We start from the raw sequence: 19,979 nt of genomic DNA, 5'->3' as shown, positions 1-19,979 counted from the left end.
TTTATGATTTCTACTAAATTCCTATCAATCAAAGAAGGCTAATAACAGACGGAAAGTAGTTGAGGGGAGCAACTTTTCACGACACTTATTTTGGGACGGGGGAGTGCTAGTTTTTTTTTTGTTAGGAGAGATCTGCTGGAAATTGGAGATGCTCTGAGATCGCCGCCGCCGCCGCCTCCTCTCCGAGTCTGGGCCACCTATGCTGCGCGCCGCCGCGAACCCTCCCCTGGGGTGAGGCCGGAGCTTCGCCGCAGGAATTCCGCGCCGCGCCGCGCCTCCCTCGTCGCTCGTCTCGTCCGCGCAAGACTTTGGTGGGTCTCCGTTCTCAAACCCTAGCTGCTGCTAGTACGAAGGCTGCGGCTTCATACCCTCGTGTTGGAGTTTCTGGTCGCCACTCCAAGGTCGAGCCGTCGCCAACGTTCTCTCTGGTTGGTACATCCCTGCCCCCTTCTCCATATTTCTCTCTTCCATCTTGACCATGGCCTAGGTTTAGGGTAGGGGGACTCAAATCCCCTTCTGAAGACAAGGGTTTTCCAGTCTGCATTTGTTCCTGATTGGAAATTGTTCCCCCTAAGAACAATGTATGATGTCCTGGTTTAATAGAAGTTGAAATCCAAGCGAAATTCCTGTTTTTCACTTGACTGGCATCTCTATTTTCTTGTGCTGACACACAACTACAGTCTCTTACATCGATGCCCTGTTTTGGTCCTTTTTGTTAGTTGCTCCCAGTTGCGACTTCTGTCATGAGATGACTAACCTCTTGTCAACCATCTAGCATCCAATGCTGACAATTGCTCCGTGCCTCATCCTATACACATCATCTAGATGATATTTGATTTGATGTACATAAATAAATGCTGAATTCGTAAGGGCAAATTACTGTGCAATAGCTCCAAAGTTATGCCATCTAGTGAGTAACTGTTACCTGGAGTACTTAGTCTTGGCATTTTTTTCACACTTACAGGCATAAAGCCATGGATAGGGAAAGGAAGGAGCTGAGGAAGAGGAGGACATCGGGCCATTTGAGGTATCCTGAACTTAAGAGGCAGAAGCAACGTAACCCTTATGTTGCTGCTAGATCTACCTCTCCTGACTGCAATTTCTGGGACAACAGACAGAAAGAGCTATATGATCAGTTCTGTCATGAGAAGAAAGTGTTTAAGCATAGATTTGTGGAGTGGTCAGATATAGCTGATGCTGAAACATGCCCTTTTGATTTGTCCACTAAGTATGAGGATCTTGGTCTCAAAGGTCTAACCAGCAACAATTCATCTTGGGTTTGGAATGAAGAGGTCGTGAGACAGTTTTATGGCACCCTTTATGTTGATCCTGATCGCAGGGAAATGCATTTCATGATAGGCTCACAGCATTGTTTTGCTACCAAGGAAGATCTTGAAAAGGCCTTGCTAATTGAGCCTAGAGCTGACAGCCTTGTTTTGCACACATGGGATGATTTTGATGTTTATTCTCTCTTTCGAGTACCTAATCCCGACATTGGTCTAGTTAGGGATCTTAAAACTGAAGTTGATCTCATCCAAAGGATAAATCGACATACAATTTTTCCTAAATCAGGAAATCGAGGTGGATGCACCACCATGCTTCTCAAGCTTGCCTATGCCATTTACCACGGAAAGCAGTTTGACATTGCTCATTTCCTCCTCAGTGAGATGTGTGAGGCCATTGACACTGTAAATCATGCACTGCCATATGCACCTCTTATATTTTGTCTTCTTCGCCATCTGAAGTGTGACCTTACAAACATTGATACCAAATGCTGCCTCAAGAAGTACTCCCTGCACCTTGCAAGCTTGAATCGTGAACAACGTGCTGCCTCAGCTGAGCATGAAGTTATAGAGGTGCAGCACCAGCAGCCCATGTCCTATTCTCATCAGCTACCGCAACCAGTTAATCCTGAACCAGTTAATCCTGATTCAACAGTTGCCAGCAATGCTCAACTTTCAAAACTGATAGAGGGGTTGCACGAGAAAGTTGTGAAAGGATTCGAGGCAATTGAGAAACGACTTTACACAATGGAAGTTCTCTTCTCAGTCTTATCTTCAGAAGTTAGTGAGATGAAAGCTTGTATGCTTGATCCTTGTCATGCGCTGAACGGCGACAAACAAAAAAGGGCACAAGCTGAAGCTCATCAAGGTGGCGATGGTCCTTCTGCAGCAGCTGATCCATAGCTTCCCTACCTGTCTTGCTGGACTTGGCTAACTTTCTTATGTCAGCAGAAGAGTTTATGTTGTACCCTGTTTTCGGTAGTAAAATCTATGCTATATTTTATTGTAGTGACAGGAAACTAGCACTTCTGGTGATATATCTTGAGCTACCCTGTTTTTGGTTTGTTTTTGTGGTTATAATTTTTTGTTGTAGTGACAGGGGCGCCTACTTCTGTTGGTAAATTGAATAAACTAGATGATACCCCGCGCGTTGCTGCGGGAGTCGGTTGCAATATATTTCAATGAGATTTAACTGTGTGCAATATAAATGTTTATAGATTAATAACATGTGAACCAAAATTAAAAATACATACGACTTGTTATATTTGATTATGTATAGTTGTAAAATATTTATTGAATATAAATAGAATAATAGAATGGAAAAAAATTCCCCATGCATTGTAGAATGTGGTGGGTTTTTTTTTCTCATGCATGGTGGCATGTTGAGGTGGGCATTATCCCATTCATAATTGTATGGTGATGTGGCATGCTTGCATGTTAAGATAAATAAGTTAGTGGGGATAACTCTCTTAGGTATATATATAAGATAAGATGAGGAGAGTTTGATTGATAAGAGAACTGGAGAAAGCATAGCGAGTACAAGTAGCACTTCCACAACCTAGTAGGGTTAATCTTATTAATGGTGAGCTTAATCCAGATGAAGTCACATACATTTTAAGACTAAGCTAGGTCAAACTAGCCCTTAGGAGTGCTCACGGATGCCCTTTATTTATTTATTTGTGGGCAATTATTTTTGTTTCTGAACTTTGCTTGCTAACTCATATTCTGCTCAGTTAATGGATGCCCTTAGGAATGTTGCTTGATGTTTGATTGCACAGTTACTACAACTACTGATAGAGCTCAGATTCTGCTAGCTGCCCAATCTATGGACGGCAATCTTAGTTCGGTAGCGGAAGGCGATCTGAAGCTGTTCCAGGAGCAGAATCTTCCCAACTTTCTCCTCTCCCTATCAGTAGAGATGTCAAGTGATGAAAGGCCACCAGAGTCTAGAACGGTTGCTGGTATTATGCTTAAGAATTCGTTGGACACAACGGATTCTGCAAAGAAAGAGCTGCTGATTCAACAGAGGGTCACCCTGGATCCATCTGTCAAAGTCAAAGATTAAGGAGTCATTGTTGAGAACACTAGAATTTTTAATGCCTCATGCGAGGCAGGCCTCATCACAAGTCATTTCAAAGGTTGCATCCATTGAGACCTCATTGCCAAATTACTGGGCAACATGGCACAGCACGGCGCATCTGCTGCAGTGCAGCAAGGAATACTAGAGGTGCTGGGGTATGTCTGCGAGGAGTTTCCTCCTGAGCACTTGGAGCAGGATCAGGTGCCTGCTGTTGTTCAGTGAAGTGAACCAGGCAGAGCTAAGTGTTGAAGTCTGTCTTTGCAGCAGTTAAAGTTCTATATAACACTCTTGATTTTGCTGAAAGCAACTTTGCAAACGTTATGGAGAGGAGCTATATAGTGAAAGTAATTTGTGATACTGTTGTATCTTAAGATGTGGAGATCAGGCATACAGCTTTTGAACTGCGAGCACTGTCAAAGGAGATGAGGAATCAGTTGCAGTTCAAGCTATTGAGTTCTGGAGAACTGTTTGTGATTAAGAGTTTAAACTCCAAGAAGAGTACGAGGTATCTGATGATGCGAACTCTAGTGTAATTTTAATGCTTCATTGAAAAGGCCATCCCTTTACTTGTTCCAATGCTGCTCGAAACTCTGTTGAATGAAGAGGGTTATCATGAGCATGCTGACAATGTGCGGAACATTTCCATGATTGGTGCAAAGTGCCTTGGCCTCATCGCTAGAACTGTTGGTGATGCAATTGTCCCTCTTGTGATGCCATTTGTTAAGGTTAACATCACAAACTTGGATTGGCATTGTCGCGAGGCAGCTACTTTTACATTTAGCTCTATCCTTGAAGGTCCCTCTGTTGAGAAGCTTACCCCCCTGGTGCACGCTAGACTTGATTTCTTGGTCAACTCAATGAAAGATCTAAACAACCAGGTAAAAGTCTCCACCGCGTGGACTCTGCGGTGGATGTTTGAGCTTTTGCATTCTCCAGCCAGTGGAACTCCAGTTATAACAAATGCAAACCTCCCTCTTATCATGACTGTTTCTGGAGAGTAGTAAGATGTTTCAAATGTGGCCAAGAATGTCTGTGGAGCCATATGTTGTTTTGTCCAAGGTTATGAAGATGCTGAGTCAAGCTCATCTCTGCTTACACCCTATCTTCCTAATGTCATCGCTGTGCTCCTTTGTGCTTCAGATCGTGCTGGTACTACCCATTTGAGCCTCCACACGTCTGCTTTTGAAGTGTCAAATGAGGTTATGAGAGTTAGCAACATAGCTGAAACTTCAAACATTATAGGCCAGCTACGTCAGGGGATCATGAAAAGACTGAACCTGAAATTTTTAACTCCAAATACTCTTGCCTGGTGACAGGGAGAAGCAGAGTGATCTACAGGCTTTGTTGTGTGGTGTACTGCAGGTCATCATCCAGAAACTGAGCAACTCTGATGTGATGTCCGTGATTTCCCAGACTGCTGATCAATTGATGTTTCTGTTTCCCTGTGTCTTTGCTTGCCCCAGTTCTACTGTACATGAAAAAGCAATACTTGCCATTTGTCAAGTTGCTTATGGCATTCGTGAAGCAGGCTTGCAGAATAAGGAAGAATACCAAATATGCTCCATTTCTGTATGGGTGATGGGTGATATTTGCCGTGCCATTGAAGACAAAATGCAGCCTTTCTGTGATTGCATTATGACTGTTCTTTTCAAGGATCTTGCAAGTTCAATGCTTCACCGGTCTGTCTGACCTCCAATTTTCTCATGCTTTGGAGACATTGCTCTTGCTATTGGTGAGAATGTCGAGAAATACCTGCAATATGCCATGCCAGTGCTTCAAGGAGCTGCTGAGCTCGTTGTTTTGGATCAAAGCAACGAAGATACGATTGTTCACCATAACCAGCTGAGACATGGAATATTTGAGGCTTACTCCGGTATACTGCATGGTATGAAGGAAAAGCTCAGCTGATGCTACCTTATGCAAGCCATCTATTTCAGTTCACAGAAGCTGTCTACAAAGACCCAAGCAGGTGCACATCGTTCTCGCTGCTTTCTCTTCGTTATACGGGTATTATGTTTTCCCCCTTATCATTATACTCCCTCCGTCCCAAAATTCTTGTCTTAGATTAGTCTAGATACCGATGTATCTAATACTAAAACGTGACCTGATACATCCGTATTTAGACAAATCTAAGACAAGAATTTTGGGACGGAGGGAGTATTTATTTGTCAGGGATGAGAGTGTGACAAAGGCTGCGGTTGCGGCCCTGAGTGATCTCGCAGACATACTTGGTCTGATATCCTGATCTCAAAAGATCTATTCAGGATCCGCCCTTCCATGTTGAGCTCTTGAGCGAGTGCCTTAATTCTGACAATGAAGTCAGGGAAATCGCATCGTCCCAGGGGGTGATAACTGCTAACCGAAGCAGAGCTTTCTTACTACGAGAGATATTTTCCTTTATCGGCTGTGACGAAGGTTTCTTTTGTGGATATATATGCCAAGTCTGTTTGCCACGGATGAATGAAAGGCTAACATATATGTACCAGTGTCAGTGGTAGGATCCTTGTCGTAGGCTTCTTTTTGCGTTTTGTGTCAGACTGTCGAGTCGTTATGCATCATACTTGACAGGGGTGGATGGTGGCATGTAGGTCATGAACAGCTAACCTGATTAACGTTGTCCTCGACTTGTTGAATCATCTGTGCTGCTGATGTTACTGCTCGTCTTGTTGCTTTGCGTATGTCAGGTGCTCATCCAGTGCAACACTGTCAAGATGTGTTTTCTTTGTGAGAAATTTAAAGTGCGATGCTCTAACTGAATCCTTGGCGGTGTTATGATTTCAACATCGTTCAAAATTATGCTGCGCCATCAGTATTAAGTAAAGATGGGGCATAACTAGTGTGAGATCTGGGCCATTGGATGTACTTCATGTGGTGCAGATTGGTTGAGGCGTGGTTCCAGCCACTTTGTAGGTGATATTAGAACGTTCTGTTCAATATGTCAAGAGAGACACGGTTAGTAGCAAGTATAATCTGTTTCCACAGACAACTTGTATTCCACCTTGTACTGCTGGTGTTTTTGTTTGAGTTGATTCTCCAATTTTGGAGCTTGCCATCAGGTACTGTATCAAGATATTTCCATCTCATTGTGGTGCTTACAATTCTTGATGCAATCAATTCATGCATGTTAATATTTAGTCATTGTTTAATCTCATAAGCACTCATATTAGTCCAGTAATTTGCACTGCCTTGACACTGGATCCAGTTCGTGATATGTGCCACAATCTGATTTTTTTTCATAGGAAAGCAGAGAAAGAAGGCAATTGGATTTTAATCTTTTGTTGATATGGTAGCAAAAGCTTGGCCAGAGCTTGTGCCGGATGTTCATCATCAACGCCAGTTAGGGGTTCAGGCTCCTGTCGAACTCATGTCATCAGCCATACGGACCTGCATGTATTTGATAGTTTGCTCAATCAGATTTATGCCTTCAACCACAGCTAAGGCTACCACACTACTTCATTGAGATTTCTTTACTACAGGACATGGATTAATAATATCCAACAATACAGTCATGCTTTCTTATATTTACTTTCAGTTCTAAATACATTTGTGATTTTCTATATGCTGTCTTACTAAACTGTGTGTGCTAAACCAACCATATGGTATATAGAAAGGATTCTACAATGTTAGCTTATATTGCAAACTCTTGAAAATATGCGGTCATTTTACTGTTTTTGCCGTGAACTTGGGGAGCTTGGGACAGAGTATGGTGTCAATAATCAGTATATACCAGAACAATATTTTTGTGATATTGTATATACTGACTTAGTGATAGTGGAGTATTTACCACATTTTTTCCATGGACTTTATACTGCATTTTTGAAGGGGAGCCTTGGCGCAGTGGTAAAGCTGCTGCCTTGTGACCATGAGGTCATGGGTTCAAGTCCTGGAAACAGCCTCTTACAGAAATGTAGGGAAAGGCTGCGTACTATAGACCCAAAGTGGTCGGACCCTTCCCTGGACCCTGCGCAAGCGGGAGCTACATGCACCAGGTTGCCCTAAGTTGATATGGTAGCAAAACTGACGACAACATTGTTCTTCTAAATGGAGGAGGAAACTAGCGCCACCTCATCCTCGACACACTTGACATGCCCAACCAATGTGCATAGTGTACCAACCATCTCAGGTGAATTGTTGGCATCGAGAGTGCTAATCTCTCTGGTTCTTCATGACAATATGTTATCTTCACATCTGTCAGAATAAAATAAAATGGAAGGGTGATGGTAACTGTTATGAAGTGAAGCCTGGATTTATCTCCATTTTGCGCGTTGACCTGTCGAAGCACACGAGTAATTGTGCTAGATGGAGGATTATCTGCAATTTCTCCATGATGCATTTCAAAGGGATTTGCTACTAAAACTTATAAATGAGTAAGTGTTTACTATGATTGTCCACTTTGTTCTTTTCTTCCAGTTTCTATCTCTAGCAGCAATAATCTTTTCTTTTCCTTAGCTCGTATCTATTCTCCTTTACCAAGAATATATAACAGAATCTTGTTCAAAAAGAACTCTATTCTCAAAACTGTTCCTCTCTCTTTACTGGAACTGCTGCCAAAATAAATAAATGGTAGCAGCTCAGATAGTTGTAATTTTGCAAGCGAAGCAAAAGCTTAACTTCAACAGACCACCGTAGCAGCCCAACGGCACAACAAAGCGTGCCAATGCTTCTACTATTATACTATATCCAAACACATACGGAGTAATCACCTACAAGACACTGATTATCCGAAGTTCAAACTATCCAGAAATGTGGCAAAATTATGTGTGCTCATCAACTGAAGATCGAGATAGCCGCTCTGTTGATGTGGATGGCTCTTGTTCGAGATTATCCCACTTTCAAAACTCTAAGTTGACTATCCTTGTAATATACTCTATACTAGTGTCAAAAATGCTCTTATATTATGGGACAAAGGGAGTACTTACTGTATAATATACCCAAACACACGGTACAAGAGTAATCATCCACAGAACACTGCGGTAGTCTGAAGTTTAAAGTATGCAGAAATGTGGAATCTCAAATTTCTATGTGCTCTGCAATCAATGACGGCATCAAGATGTGTCTTCTTGTCATTATCTAGACCAAATCAGTAGCTAGTCATGTGCTGGTGTACCAAGTCCCCCTTTTCAAAGAGAAGATGCATGTGGTGTACCAGAAATACGGTAGAGCTTACAAGTAGAGGAAATAATGTATCACATGTGGGATGTGTCTACATCAACTTATCTATGAAATACTGTATTACTCGTCATAATCTTTGTGACAATGTCAACGTAACTGACATCAGTACAGCTCATCTATGATTATTTAGTGTGCAAATTGTGTTGATTTGTGAAGATAGCGGAGGACACAATTTTCCCCTTGAAATGAAGGCAAAAGATTTCCCTCATCTATTAGTTAAGCAAAAGAGAGTTGCTTAGTTAATTAATGAAAAACAGGACAAAAACTGTCATAAACCGCCAAGAGGCACATACATGATATGCCACACACGCCTAAACAAAAAAGGGCCTCATCAAAATACACTCTAGCGTCATCGTCATCACACACCTAAAAAAAGATGGCCTCATCAAGATACACTCCGGTGTCATCGTCATCAGTTCTCCCCAACAAGTCATTGCTCTCCTAATCACCGAGCAAGCGACTCCGACTTTGTCGAAGATGAACTTCGACCCAACCCTCACTGTAGAGGCCGTGTGGAAGCACAAGAAGACCCGTGCCAGACCAAGCCACCCGCACGGAGGGCAGTGTAGCTCTGGCTCTGAAAGGAGACTATGCACGGTTGGCGCCGCAAAAGATTACTGAACAGACGACCTGTTACCATAGGGCCCCGCTGCCGCAGCTTCAACTTGACCGCAACAAAACAACCCGAGGTAATCCCATGGACACGCCGAAGAAGAGCCGACTACTGCAACCATTGCCACACCTTCGACTTCGCTCGCCTCTGCCATCGTTATCACAAAAGCCTCGACACCAACACCAACGCCTTCCCCTGGTCACTTGCCGATGCCCACCTCCAAAGACGAAGCCCTCGAATGGGGAAACGACATCAATGCGTCGCAATCTTTCAATAACACATGATCTGGGGTTTCCCCCGGAGCAGGATCTATGTGGGAGGGGTGCGGCGGCAACACAACGAGCCTCCAAGAAGGTTTACGACACCTGTAGCCGCCGCCATCGCCGGTCACAGATCCAAGGCCAAGACAATATCTTCACCCAATCTCCTAACAAACCCGACTCAGCACATGAACTTATCCGGCCATATATTTGACCATGCAAGTTTGATATGGTCATGCAAGTTGAATTGCAAGATTTGACTTTGCAGGATATGAAACATGAACTTATCTGGACAAATAATAATTAACACCATCTACAATATATTACTCTCTTAGGACCGAGAGTTCCCCTAGTATTTTTCAGCTTAACATAAGTTACCGATTTAATCAATAAAATATAAGTTATAACAAATTCTCCAGTCGTAGCAAACTCGACACAACATCTGTGAGCACCTTCGAGATGTTGAGCCGGCACATACATTGCTCTTGAGATTGATGAAGTCACTACAAGCGTCTCACAGTGGGCGGAAGTGTCTCCTTGCATTGAACGCGCACCGTCAGAAAGGCTAAAATAAATCCAGGATAATGCGAGAGCCAGTGTCAAGTCTAGGACTTCAACCCTTGTGTGCTGGCTCCACCACAAGGACGCTAACCATTTGAGCTATGCTCAGTTCACCCTTACTGGTTGTACAAGTTTTTAAATGATAATGTGGAAGGTAATATTTGTTGTATTTTAGGAATAAATAATAACAACTGAAAATGAATGTGCAAGTACATGTTGCTGAAAGTGTTTTCTTATGCTAACATTTTAGGAATAAAATAAAAATGGTACATTGACAACGCAGTATTACTGGCGCTAGGGTGCTGTCATTGCATCATTTTCAGACTATGTACTCTATACTGATCACATGCAGTCTGGTTGAAGGAAAATGAATATGGGCGACGTCGGCTGCTAACTGGATCAATGAAAACCCAGAGAATTAGAAAATGGAAATGGATTGCTGTGCTTCTTCCGTCAGTCGAAGCACGGATGGTTGACTCCGTGGCCAGTGGCTACTAGTACATCTACAAGTACTCATCCAACTGACACTAGCGCTGCGTTGAGCTGTCTCCCGCCCCGGCCTGGTAGAATCGCCTCTTGGTCAAACTCGAGCTCTGCACGCCGTTGAATATGCCAGGAGGGGGAGGAGCTCTGGCGGTGGGCGCCGGCGTCAGCGCCGGCGTGGCCTCCGGCTACAGCAGCGAGATCACGTTCACGGTGGTGATGAGCTGCCTCATGGCGGCCTCCGGCGGGCTCATTTTCGGCTACGACATCAGTATTACAGGTCAGCCAGCGCTGCGATGAACTTCTTCTTCTCCGTTGGTTAGTTCTTCCTCTTCTCGCCGAGACGCTTAGCAAGGAAATGAATATGATCATGTTTAGAAACAGCTACGTACTATGTTACTCCCTCCGTAAAGAAATATAAGAGCGCTCTTATATTTCTTTACGGACGGAGTATCTGACAAGTACTGTAGTAAGTAATATGCTTTGTGAGAGCTAACTCCTTTGAATCCGGCCAAAAACGAATCATGGAAGATCTTCTTCTAGTTGTTTTCACTGAGATCCAGTCCAGCTGACTTTTAGTACTACTACTTGATTGTGAGTCATACATCCACCCGCAAAAGAGAGAGAGAGAGTCATACTGTACATCGTGTTGATTGTGAGCCATCTAGTCGAAAGTCGAGGTTCTTCTTCTAGTACTGTACTTGATTGTGAGTCATACATCGTGTTGAATGGGTATGGGATATCTGTCTTGATTGTCTTTGGACCTTTCGAGTTGATGGAGGCATGGCAGAAGGTTTTTCATCTTTATTTATTTGTAGCAGAGAGAGACGCCGAGTTATATATATGACGTTGTCCAGTTATAAGTTACAAGCTGAACTATTGGTGATGTATTATAAATTAATGTGTGGACATTGATTGATGGAGCTGGGGCTATTGCGTAGTTTGATGGTCAAGTGGCTGGCTAACAAGTTACTCATGCGGTAAAAATTTAATTTCAGGCGGGTTGACGCAGATGCGGTCGTTCCTGGAGGCCTTCTTCCCGGAGATCATCAAGAAGGTGGATAGCGCGCAGCAGGACGCCTACTGCATCTTCGACAGCCAGGTGCTCACCACCTTCGTCTCCTCGCTCTACCTCGCCGGCGTCTTCGCCTGCCTGGTCGCCGGCCACGTCACGAGGAAGGTGGGCCGGAGGAACTCCATGCTCATCGGCGCCTCGTTCTTCTTGGTCGGCGCCATCCTCAACTGCGCCGCTGTCAACATCTACATGCTCGTCATCGGCCGCATCTTCCTCGGTTTTGCTGTTGGCTTCACCAACCAGGTGAGGCCGTCCGTCAGCAAATTGATATTGCCTTCGCCTTCATAACATATTAACACCGTGCATATAATTTTTCAAAGTCCAACCTCACAAACTTTTGACTAAGTTTTTGGAGAAAAACATTTATCTAGAATCCAAACATAGTAATTTAATCATAAGATGTACTTATTTACATATTTTACATATCTTGCATCGTAGATATATAAACTTGGTCAACATTTGCTAGGTTAGATTTAAAAAAAATATCTGTAAAACTACATTATGGAAGGGAGGGAGTACCACCTCGTGTGCTTGCTCCATCCAGTCCATCAATCGTAAAATAATGATTGTGAGATTCTTGCAGTCCGCACCTGTGTACTTGGCGGAGATCGCGCCGGCGCGGTGGCGCGGGGCGTTCACGAGCATCTTCCACTTCTTCCTCAACGTGGGTATGTTCGTGGCCGACCTGGTCAACTACCGCGCCAACACAATCCCAGGGTGGGGTTGGCGCCTCTCCCTCGGCGTTGGCATCATCCCGGCCGTCGTCATCCTCGTCGGCGCCGTCTTCATCCCGGACTCGCCCAACAGCCTCGTGTTGCGCGGGAAAGTCGACGAGGCCCGCCACTCACTGCGTCGGATCCGCGGGCCGGCCGCTGACGTCGACGTCGAGCTCAAGGACATCATGCGTGCCGCGGAGGAGGGCGGCCGACACAAGTCCGGCGCATTCCGACGGATCCTGATGCGCGAGTACCGGCCCCACCTGGTCATGGCGATCTTCATCCCGCTCTTCTTCGAGCTGACGGGTATGATCGTGGTCACGCTCTTCGCGCCGCTCCTCTTCTTCACCATCGGGTTCACGAGCCAGAAGGCCATTCTCGGCTCCATCATCACCGACGTCGTCAGCCTGGCGTCCATCTCCGTGGCCGCGCTCTCCGTCGACCGCTTCGGACGCCGCTTCCTCTTCAAGCTGGGCGGTGGCATCCTGCTCGTGTGCCTAGTGGGGATGACGTGGATCTTCGGCGCAGAGCTGGGCAGCAACGGCGGGAAGGCGATGCCGAGGCCCTACGCGGTGGCCGTGGTGGCGCTGGTGTGCCTCTTCGTGGCCGGGTTCGGCATCTCCTGGGGGCCGCTCAAGTGGATCATCCCCAGTGAGATCTTCCCGCTCGAGGTGAGGGCCGCGGGGCAGAGCATGAGTGAGTCCATCTCGCTCACGCTCACCTTCGTGCAGACGCAGTCCTTCCTCGCCATGCTATGCAGCTTCAAGTATGGCTCCTTCGCCTACAATGCCGCTTGGGTCGTCGTCATGACGGCATTCATCATCGCCTTCCTTCCAGAGACCAAGGGCGTGCCCATAGAGGCCATGGGTGCGGTCTGGTCACGCCATTGGTACTGGAAACGCTTCGTCAAACCGGCACCGGAGCCCACGCCCGCACCAGACAAACTGGCTGACGGGTCGCTTGAAATGTAAGAGGCTCCGACGTGATTGTAGGAGGTTTGACTTGTCCTGTTGTAATATACCGCAACAACACCAGCTCTGGTTACTGTACTTCCACTAGAAGTAGTGCCTATATTTTTTCAGAAAAAATGTAGTGTCAGTTGTCAAAGGTTGATGGCCCTTCATTTTCGCGTGGTCTATTTTCAAAAAGAAATTTATGGTAGGAGCTGTCAAGCAAAGGTGTACTTATCTCCCTAAAAAAGGTGTACTTATCATAGTTTGTAGTTTAGTGACAGTGTTGGTGTGCTACAACATTTGAACATGTTATATATAAGTGTTTTTATTACTGTTTTCGCTTGTGCCTCATGGTCAAGTTTGAAAAACAAATGTGCATGCTGAGTTTGTTTTATCCCCTGCTGTTTTTTCTTTCTTTCTTTTGTGGACCAATTGCGCATTCTCATCCTACCCAGTAGACTCATCATAGGTAGTGGATAAAAGAAATGTGTTTGCTTTGTCAAAGTCTCTGTCACATTTATGATTCGTGCAGGCGCACGTGAGGGTTTGAGCGTGCTTCTCTATCTCGTGTATTAGGCCCTCCACTATGTTACCGGTGCTAAATTGCTGAAAAAGGTGCCACATCATCATGGATGCCAAATAAAAATTGTATGGCACCGGGCTCACAGCGTAGGGAACCGCTCGATCTAAAAAAAGGTGACCCCACGCAAAAAAATAATCACGCCCGAGTGCCTTTGACCGAGTTCTTCTCCTCCAAAAAATCCCCTTCGTTTATCCAATCCAAATCAGAAAACATTGTGCAGCCCGGGCAGAGGAAGACGACGGGACGGGAGTGGGTGGAGGTCGCGAGCAGCATGACCTTGCGGTGGAGGAGATCGAGCGGGTCGGAGCGGGACGACCTCGCGACGGAGGTCGCCGGTGTCGGGCTGTGCGTAGGTGCTGTGCGGGCTGGCCGGTCTCGCGTCCAAGGGCGGAGGTCGGGGGCAGGCCGAGCTCGCGGCCGGAGTTGACGGCGTCGGGCCATGCGCAGGTGGTACGTGGACTGGCTGAGCTCGCGTCCAAAGGCGGAGGTCATGGCCGGAGGTGGTGGTCGAGGGCTTTGGAGTTGAGCGTTGGAGGTGCGCAGCGGGAAAGAACGAGGGATGGATCGTTCAATCATTTTTTTATTGGCTTGGTGAATTTGGCGTCGGAGCAAGTAGCTGCTCCGATGCCCTGAAATTTTTTTGCGGCACCGGCTGTGCAACGTAGGGCATCGATGCCCAAATACCCCAAAACTGATTTGGCACCGATTTTGGCCCACATAGTGGAAGGCCTTAGAAGCCTATGTATAATAGCCTGTATCATTTTTCACCTCACTTTTCTTGTTGTTCTGGGAACTCCCAATTCCCGCATAGAACGATGGAGGTCGAGCAAATGCAGAGGGGATGCTCGCTGCGGCTGCGAACCCGCATGGTTTATGCGCACCCACCCGCGCGGATTTGGGCCGGCCTACTGTGGGTGCGTTTTTTTTTTCTTTTTTTCCTTTCCGTTCTTTTTCTTTCAGTTTTTGCTTTCCTTTTTTTGCGAAAACTTAAAAATTTCAAGAATTTGTAAGAAAAGTTGAAACAATTCTAATAATTCCAAAAAACTTCACAATTATATAAATATTCATGAAATCTCAAAATTGTTTACTGCTTTGAAAAATGTTTGTGAGTTCAAAAACTGTTTGAAAATTTTAGAAAATGTTCATGGATTAAAAAATATTCAGGAATTTAAAAAATTATCGAGAATACAAAAAAGTCAGTGAAATAAAAATATGTTCAGAAATTCAGGAAAATATTCGTGAATTCACAAAAAGTTCACGAAGTCCAAAACATGTTCGTGAATTCCAAAAATATTGTGAATTTCAATCAAAATCACGAATTTCAAAAAATAGACACGAATTTCAAAAAGTATCTGCTAATAAAAAATCTTCATGAAATCAAAAAAAGGTTTGCGAATTCAAAAACGTTGTAGGATTTTAAAATGACAGCAAATTTGAAGACTTGTTGAAAATTCCAAAAATGTGCACGTAAATCTTGACTAGTTCAAAAATCATTCATCAGTTTCAAAAAATGTCCGCAAGTTTGATAAATTTCAGGAAGTTCAGAAACTAAATCCAAATTCAGAACAATGTTTATGAACTTATAAGAATCCTGAGTTTGATTTTTTCACGAAATTAAAAAATGTTTGAATAACTGAAAACAAATACAAATTCGAAAATTATTCTTGATTTTAAGAAAACATACAAATTTGAAAATTGTTCAAGAATTGTAAAACAGTTTGATATTTTAAAACATGCCCATGAATTGGAAAATTGTTCACATTTTTTAAAAGTACACGATTTTTTTAAAAAGTTAGTTATTTGAAGAAACAAGAAAAATCATAAAACGTAAAACAAAAAAAATACAGAAAGCAGATGGAAGAAACGCAATAACATATTAACGGGCCAGCCAATTACCGTATTTGCTCGCTATCCCACGAGAGAGGTATATCTCGCGTTAAGCGAGATATATGCTACACTCGCCTATAAGTTTTCCTCACGCGTTGCCACTGGGCCAGTCCAGTTTTATCTGTTTTTCTTTTCTTTTTTGTGTTAACTCTGGTTTATTGGAATCAATATATGCTACCCTTCGCTCTGGTTTCTTCGATTTTTTTTCTTTTTTGTGTTAACTCTGGTTTTCTCTAACGGTTTTTTTCAGACTGTTTTCTTCGTTTCTTTCTTCATTTTTCTTTTCTTTTAATTTTTTTGTTTCTTATATCGGTTTTCACCCGCTTTTCATTTTTTTTCTTTTTCTTTCTCCTTTTAGTATTTCTTTGGATTCGTTTTATTTTTTCTTTTTCTTTCTCCTTTTTCTTTTTCTTTTTTGCACTGGTTTTTTTCTCCTTTTTATTTTTTCTTCGGCTGTCTTTTGTTTCTTCCTTGGTTTTTCTTTTTTCTTCATTATACTTTATATTTGTGTTTTTTTCCTTGGATTTTTCTTTGAATTTCTTATTTCTTCCTCGATTTCTGGGTTTCTTTTTGTCCTTATACTTTGTTTTTTATTTTACTTTTCTTTGGTTTCTTTTGTTTCATGGTTTTCATTAAAAAAAATCTCATTTCCTCTTCGTTTCTTTATTAGTTTTCACGGTTTTTCATTCTTTCTGCACATGTTTCTTCGGGGTTTTTTAGTTTTTTTCCTTTTTCTATTGTCACTGGTATTTCGTTTTTCTTTGTATTTTTTGTTTTCGTTATGGTGATGGTCTATGGTGGCGGTCCATTGGGGTCAGCTTTTCAGTAGGCGTCTTGGTGGCGGTGATGGTGGCATCCTTTGGTTGTGTGGGCAACAGAGGATGTAGCGCGTGGGTATCATAGTGTTGGCGGTGCCTCGGCAATGGTGTCACAGATCTTGCCCTAGAGGTCTTGTTTGGTGGCCGCATTGTCTTCCCTTGGGTAGGCAAGTGGTCGAGGTTCCTCAGTGTGGTGCGTGAATGGATTCAGGCGAAAGCCTTATGCTCCGGTACACCAACGGTGATACGGCCATATTGCATCATGTTTTCCTACTGATATTTATAATGTTTTGGGTCAATATTTCACTTTATGATGCAATTTTAATGTCTTTTCTCTCTTATTATGCAAGATTTATATGGAGAGGAAAATTGCCGGCAGCTGGAATTCTGGACCTGAAAAGAGCTACTCTTGAGATAGCTATTCTCCGAAAAGCTCCAAATGACCTAAAAATTTATGGAGATTTATTTTAAAATTAATAAAAAATATTGGAAGAAGAAATACCAGGAGGGGCCCCGGGAGTGGCTAGCAATCCTCATGTCAACGTCCAGCCACGCGTCCATCTTCGTGGCCGCGCTCTCCGTCGACCGTTCCGGCCGCTGCTTCCTCTTCAAGCTCGGTGTCGGTGTCCTGCTCATGCGCGTGGTGGGGATGACGTGGATCTTCGGTGCCGAGCTGGGGACCAACGGCGGGAAGGCGATACCGAGGCCCATACGCGGTGGCTGTGGTGGCGCTGGTGTGCCTCTTCGTGGCCGGGTTCGGCATCTCCTGGGGTACGCTCAAGTGGATCATCCCTAGCGAGATCTTCCCGTTGGAGGTGAGGTCGGCGGGAGACAGAGCATGAGCGAGTCCATCTCGTTCACGTAACCTTTGTGCAGATGCAGTCCTTCTTCGCTATGCTCTGCAGCTTCAAGTATGGCTCCTTCGCCTACAACACCACCTGGGTCGTCATCATGACCGCCTTCTTCATCGCCTTCCTTCCGGAGACCAAGGGCGTGCACATAGAGGCCATGGGCGCCGTCTGGGCACACCATTGGTACTGGAAGCGCTTCGTCAAACTAGAACCGGATACGGCACCTGCACCAGACAAACATGCAGACCCAATGAGTCATCTTGAAACGTAAGAGCCTCTGGCGTGGTTTTAGGGTTCACTTGCCTAGTTGTAATATATTGTAACAACACCAACTTTGGTTAGTGTACTTCCACAACAACTAGTGTGTGCATTTTTTCAAGGAGAAAATGTACGCAGTGTCAATTGTCAAAGTTGATGGCCTTTTTGTTTTCGTGTGGTCTATTTTTTAAAAGAAATTTACGGTAGAAGATGTCAACCAAAGGTGTCCTTATCATAGTTTAGTGACAGTATTGGCATGCTACAACACTTTGAAGATGTACATATAAGTATTTTTATACTACTTTACTTGTGCCTCATGGTAAAGCTTGGAAAACAAATGTGCATGTTGAGTTTGTTGTTATCCCCTGTTGTTTCTTTTGTGGACCAATTGCATATTCTCATTTTACCCAGTAGATTCATCATAGGTAGTGGATAAAAGAAACAACTATGTCAAAGTCTCTATCACATGCTAAACCATTGTCTCTGTCACATGTTAAACCGTTAGATCAAGTTGCTTTCCGATTCGTGCAGGCGCACGTGAGAGTTTGAGTGTGCTTCTCTGCCTCGTGTGTTAGCGGCCTTTGTGCGATCGCCCGTATCATTTTTCATATCACGTTCTTTCATTGTGGGACCTCCTAATTCCTGCATACAACGATCGAGACCGAGCAAATGCGCAGGGGATGCTCGATGCGGCTGCCCACCCGCACGGCTTTGGGTTGGCCTACTGCCGGTGCGGGGTTCTTGTTTCTTTCTTTCCTTTTTCAGCTTTTGCCTTTCTTCTTTAGCGAAAACTTGAAATTCGAAGAATTTGCAAGAAAAATAAAACAATTCCAAGAATTCCAAAAAACTTCATGATCATATAAATATTCATGAACAATTTTCAGAAAAATATTCATGAGTTGCAAATTTTAGAAAATGTTCATGAATTCAAAAATATTCAGGAATTTTAAGAATCATGAATTTCAAAAAATGTCAACGAAATTAAAAATTGTTCATGAATTAAAAAAAGTCATGAATTCGCAAAAAGTTTATGAACTCCAAAACATTTCATGAATTCTATAATATTATGATAAATATCACGAAATTCAAAAAGTATTCACGAATTTCAAAAATTATTTGCTAATTAAAAATATCCCAAGAAATAAAAAAATATTGCAAATTCAAAAAATGTTCATCGATTTCAAAAATTATTGTGAATTTGAAAACTTGTTCATAAATTCCAAAATGATGTTCATGAGCTCAAAAATCATTCACGGGTTTCAAAACAAAATCACGAGTCTGATAGATGTTCTCGAATTTGAAGAAATAATCTATAATTTGAAAATTATTCTTGATATAAAAACTTAAGAATTTGAAATTTGTTTTTGAATTTGAATATAGTTTTTAAATTTCAAAATGTCCATGAATTTAAAAATTGTTCACAATTCTTAAAAAAACACGAGTTTTTAAAAAACTTGCTGATTTAAAGAGACATAAAAGAAAGTTCACAAACAAAAACAAAAGAATACGCGTGGCCAACCTTCGTAAAAAATGCATGTGTTTTTTAAGGTTACCGATTCGAGTATTACTGATTTGAAGAAAGCAAAATCAAAAGGAGAAACAAACAAACAGAGGAAACTCAAATACTACGAACCAGCCCATTACCACGGACGAGGGTGCGCGTTTGGTTGTTATCCTCGTGAGTAGCTATATCTCACAAGGGAGCTCCTATACAACATGTTAAGCACTAGTTCACCTTCTTGGCGCCCACACATGCGGTCAACTGGGCCGGCTCCTTAAAAGCACACCGCTCATCCTTTCTCGATCGCACTCCCTCAACTTTCCTTTTTATCAAATTTGAAAAATAAAATCATAAATTTGAAAGAAGTACACCAATTTTGAAGAAAAGTTCACAAATATGGAAAATAGTTCATCGATTTTGAAAAAAACATTATTGATTTGAAAAAAGTTCATCAATTTCGAAAAATTTAAAATAAATTCATCAATTTTGAGAAAAGTTCACGAATTTGAAAAACTCATCGATTTTGAAAAAGACTTGAAAAAGAGTTCCTGGATTTTAGAAAACAATCATTGATTTTGAAGAAAAAAGTTCATGAATTTAAAAAGGTTCATCGAACTAGGAAGAAGAAAAAAAAAGAAAAAATGGAAAAAGGGAAGGATAAAAGGAAAATGAAGAAGAAAAAAGAAAGAAGAAAACACGGAAAAGTGTATGTAATCACATCAACGTGTGGTGATTGGGTGGTTACTGAGGCGTGCATTGAACCAGAACATCTTCGATATGAACCACACACATGCATGCTTTTTTGTAGTTTGAAAATAGAGAAAATGGTAGATGGTCCGGCCCAGCGCGGAGTGAATTTGGTATGGGTTCTTCCGTAAATGTAGA

General features: G+C 43.0%; 2 protein-coding genes and 1 pseudogene across 2 annotated transcripts; all 3 read left to right on the top strand.

Annotated features, from left to right (window-relative positions):
- The first annotated feature begins 316 nt into the window (after positions 1-316).
- LOC119362660 lies at positions 317-2,346 on the top strand. The gene is made up of 2 exons (XM_037627904.1): positions 317-432; positions 965-2,346. The coding sequence occupies exon 2, from the start codon at positions 975-977 to the stop codon at positions 2,184-2,186; it is 1,212 nt and encodes a 403-aa protein (XP_037483801.1). The 5' UTR covers positions 317-432; positions 965-974; the 3' UTR covers positions 2,187-2,346.
- A 674-nt stretch (positions 2,347-3,020) lies between these two features.
- Positions 3,021-5,447, top strand: LOC119362639 (annotated as a pseudogene).
- On the top strand, positions 5,201-13,543 carry LOC119362655 (sugar transport protein MST1-like). The gene is made up of 6 exons (XM_037627900.1): positions 5,201-5,332; positions 6,048-6,419; positions 6,603-7,730; positions 10,322-10,732; positions 11,451-11,770; positions 12,111-13,543. Exons 4-6 carry the CDS (start codon positions 10,579-10,581, stop codon positions 13,212-13,214), a joined length of 1,578 nt encoding a protein of 525 aa, XP_037483797.1. The 5' UTR covers positions 5,201-5,332; positions 6,048-6,419; positions 6,603-7,730; positions 10,322-10,578; the 3' UTR covers positions 13,215-13,543.
- Positions 13,544-19,979: the final 6,436 nt, after the last annotated feature.

Source organism: Triticum dicoccoides, chromosome 1A (genome assembly GCF_002162155.2).
Source record: "Triticum dicoccoides isolate Atlit2015 ecotype Zavitan chromosome 1A, WEW_v2.0, whole genome shotgun sequence".
Taxonomy (NCBI): domain Eukaryota; kingdom Viridiplantae; phylum Streptophyta; class Magnoliopsida; order Poales; family Poaceae; genus Triticum; species Triticum dicoccoides.
The sequence above is the reverse complement of the archived record's forward strand: the minus strand, read 5'-3'. Positions and strand labels throughout refer to the sequence as shown.

Excerpts from the sequence above, each read along its gene's own strand:
- LOC119362660 (XM_037627904.1), top strand. The coding sequence starts at position 975 with ATGGATAGGGAAAGGAAGGAGCTGAGGAAGAGGAGGACATCGGGCCAT.
- LOC119362655 (XM_037627900.1), top strand. The coding sequence starts at position 10,579 with ATGCCAGGAGGGGGAGGAGCTCTGGCGGTGGGCGCCGGCGTCAGCGCC. Across the intron at positions 10,733-11,450 it reads CTACGACATCAGTATTACAG|GCGGGTTGACGCAGATGCGG; the intron begins GTCAGCCAGCGC and ends ATTTAATTTCAG. Across the intron at positions 11,771-12,110 it reads CTGTTGGCTTCACCAACCAG|TCCGCACCTGTGTACTTGGC; the intron begins GTGAGGCCGTCC and ends AGATTCTTGCAG.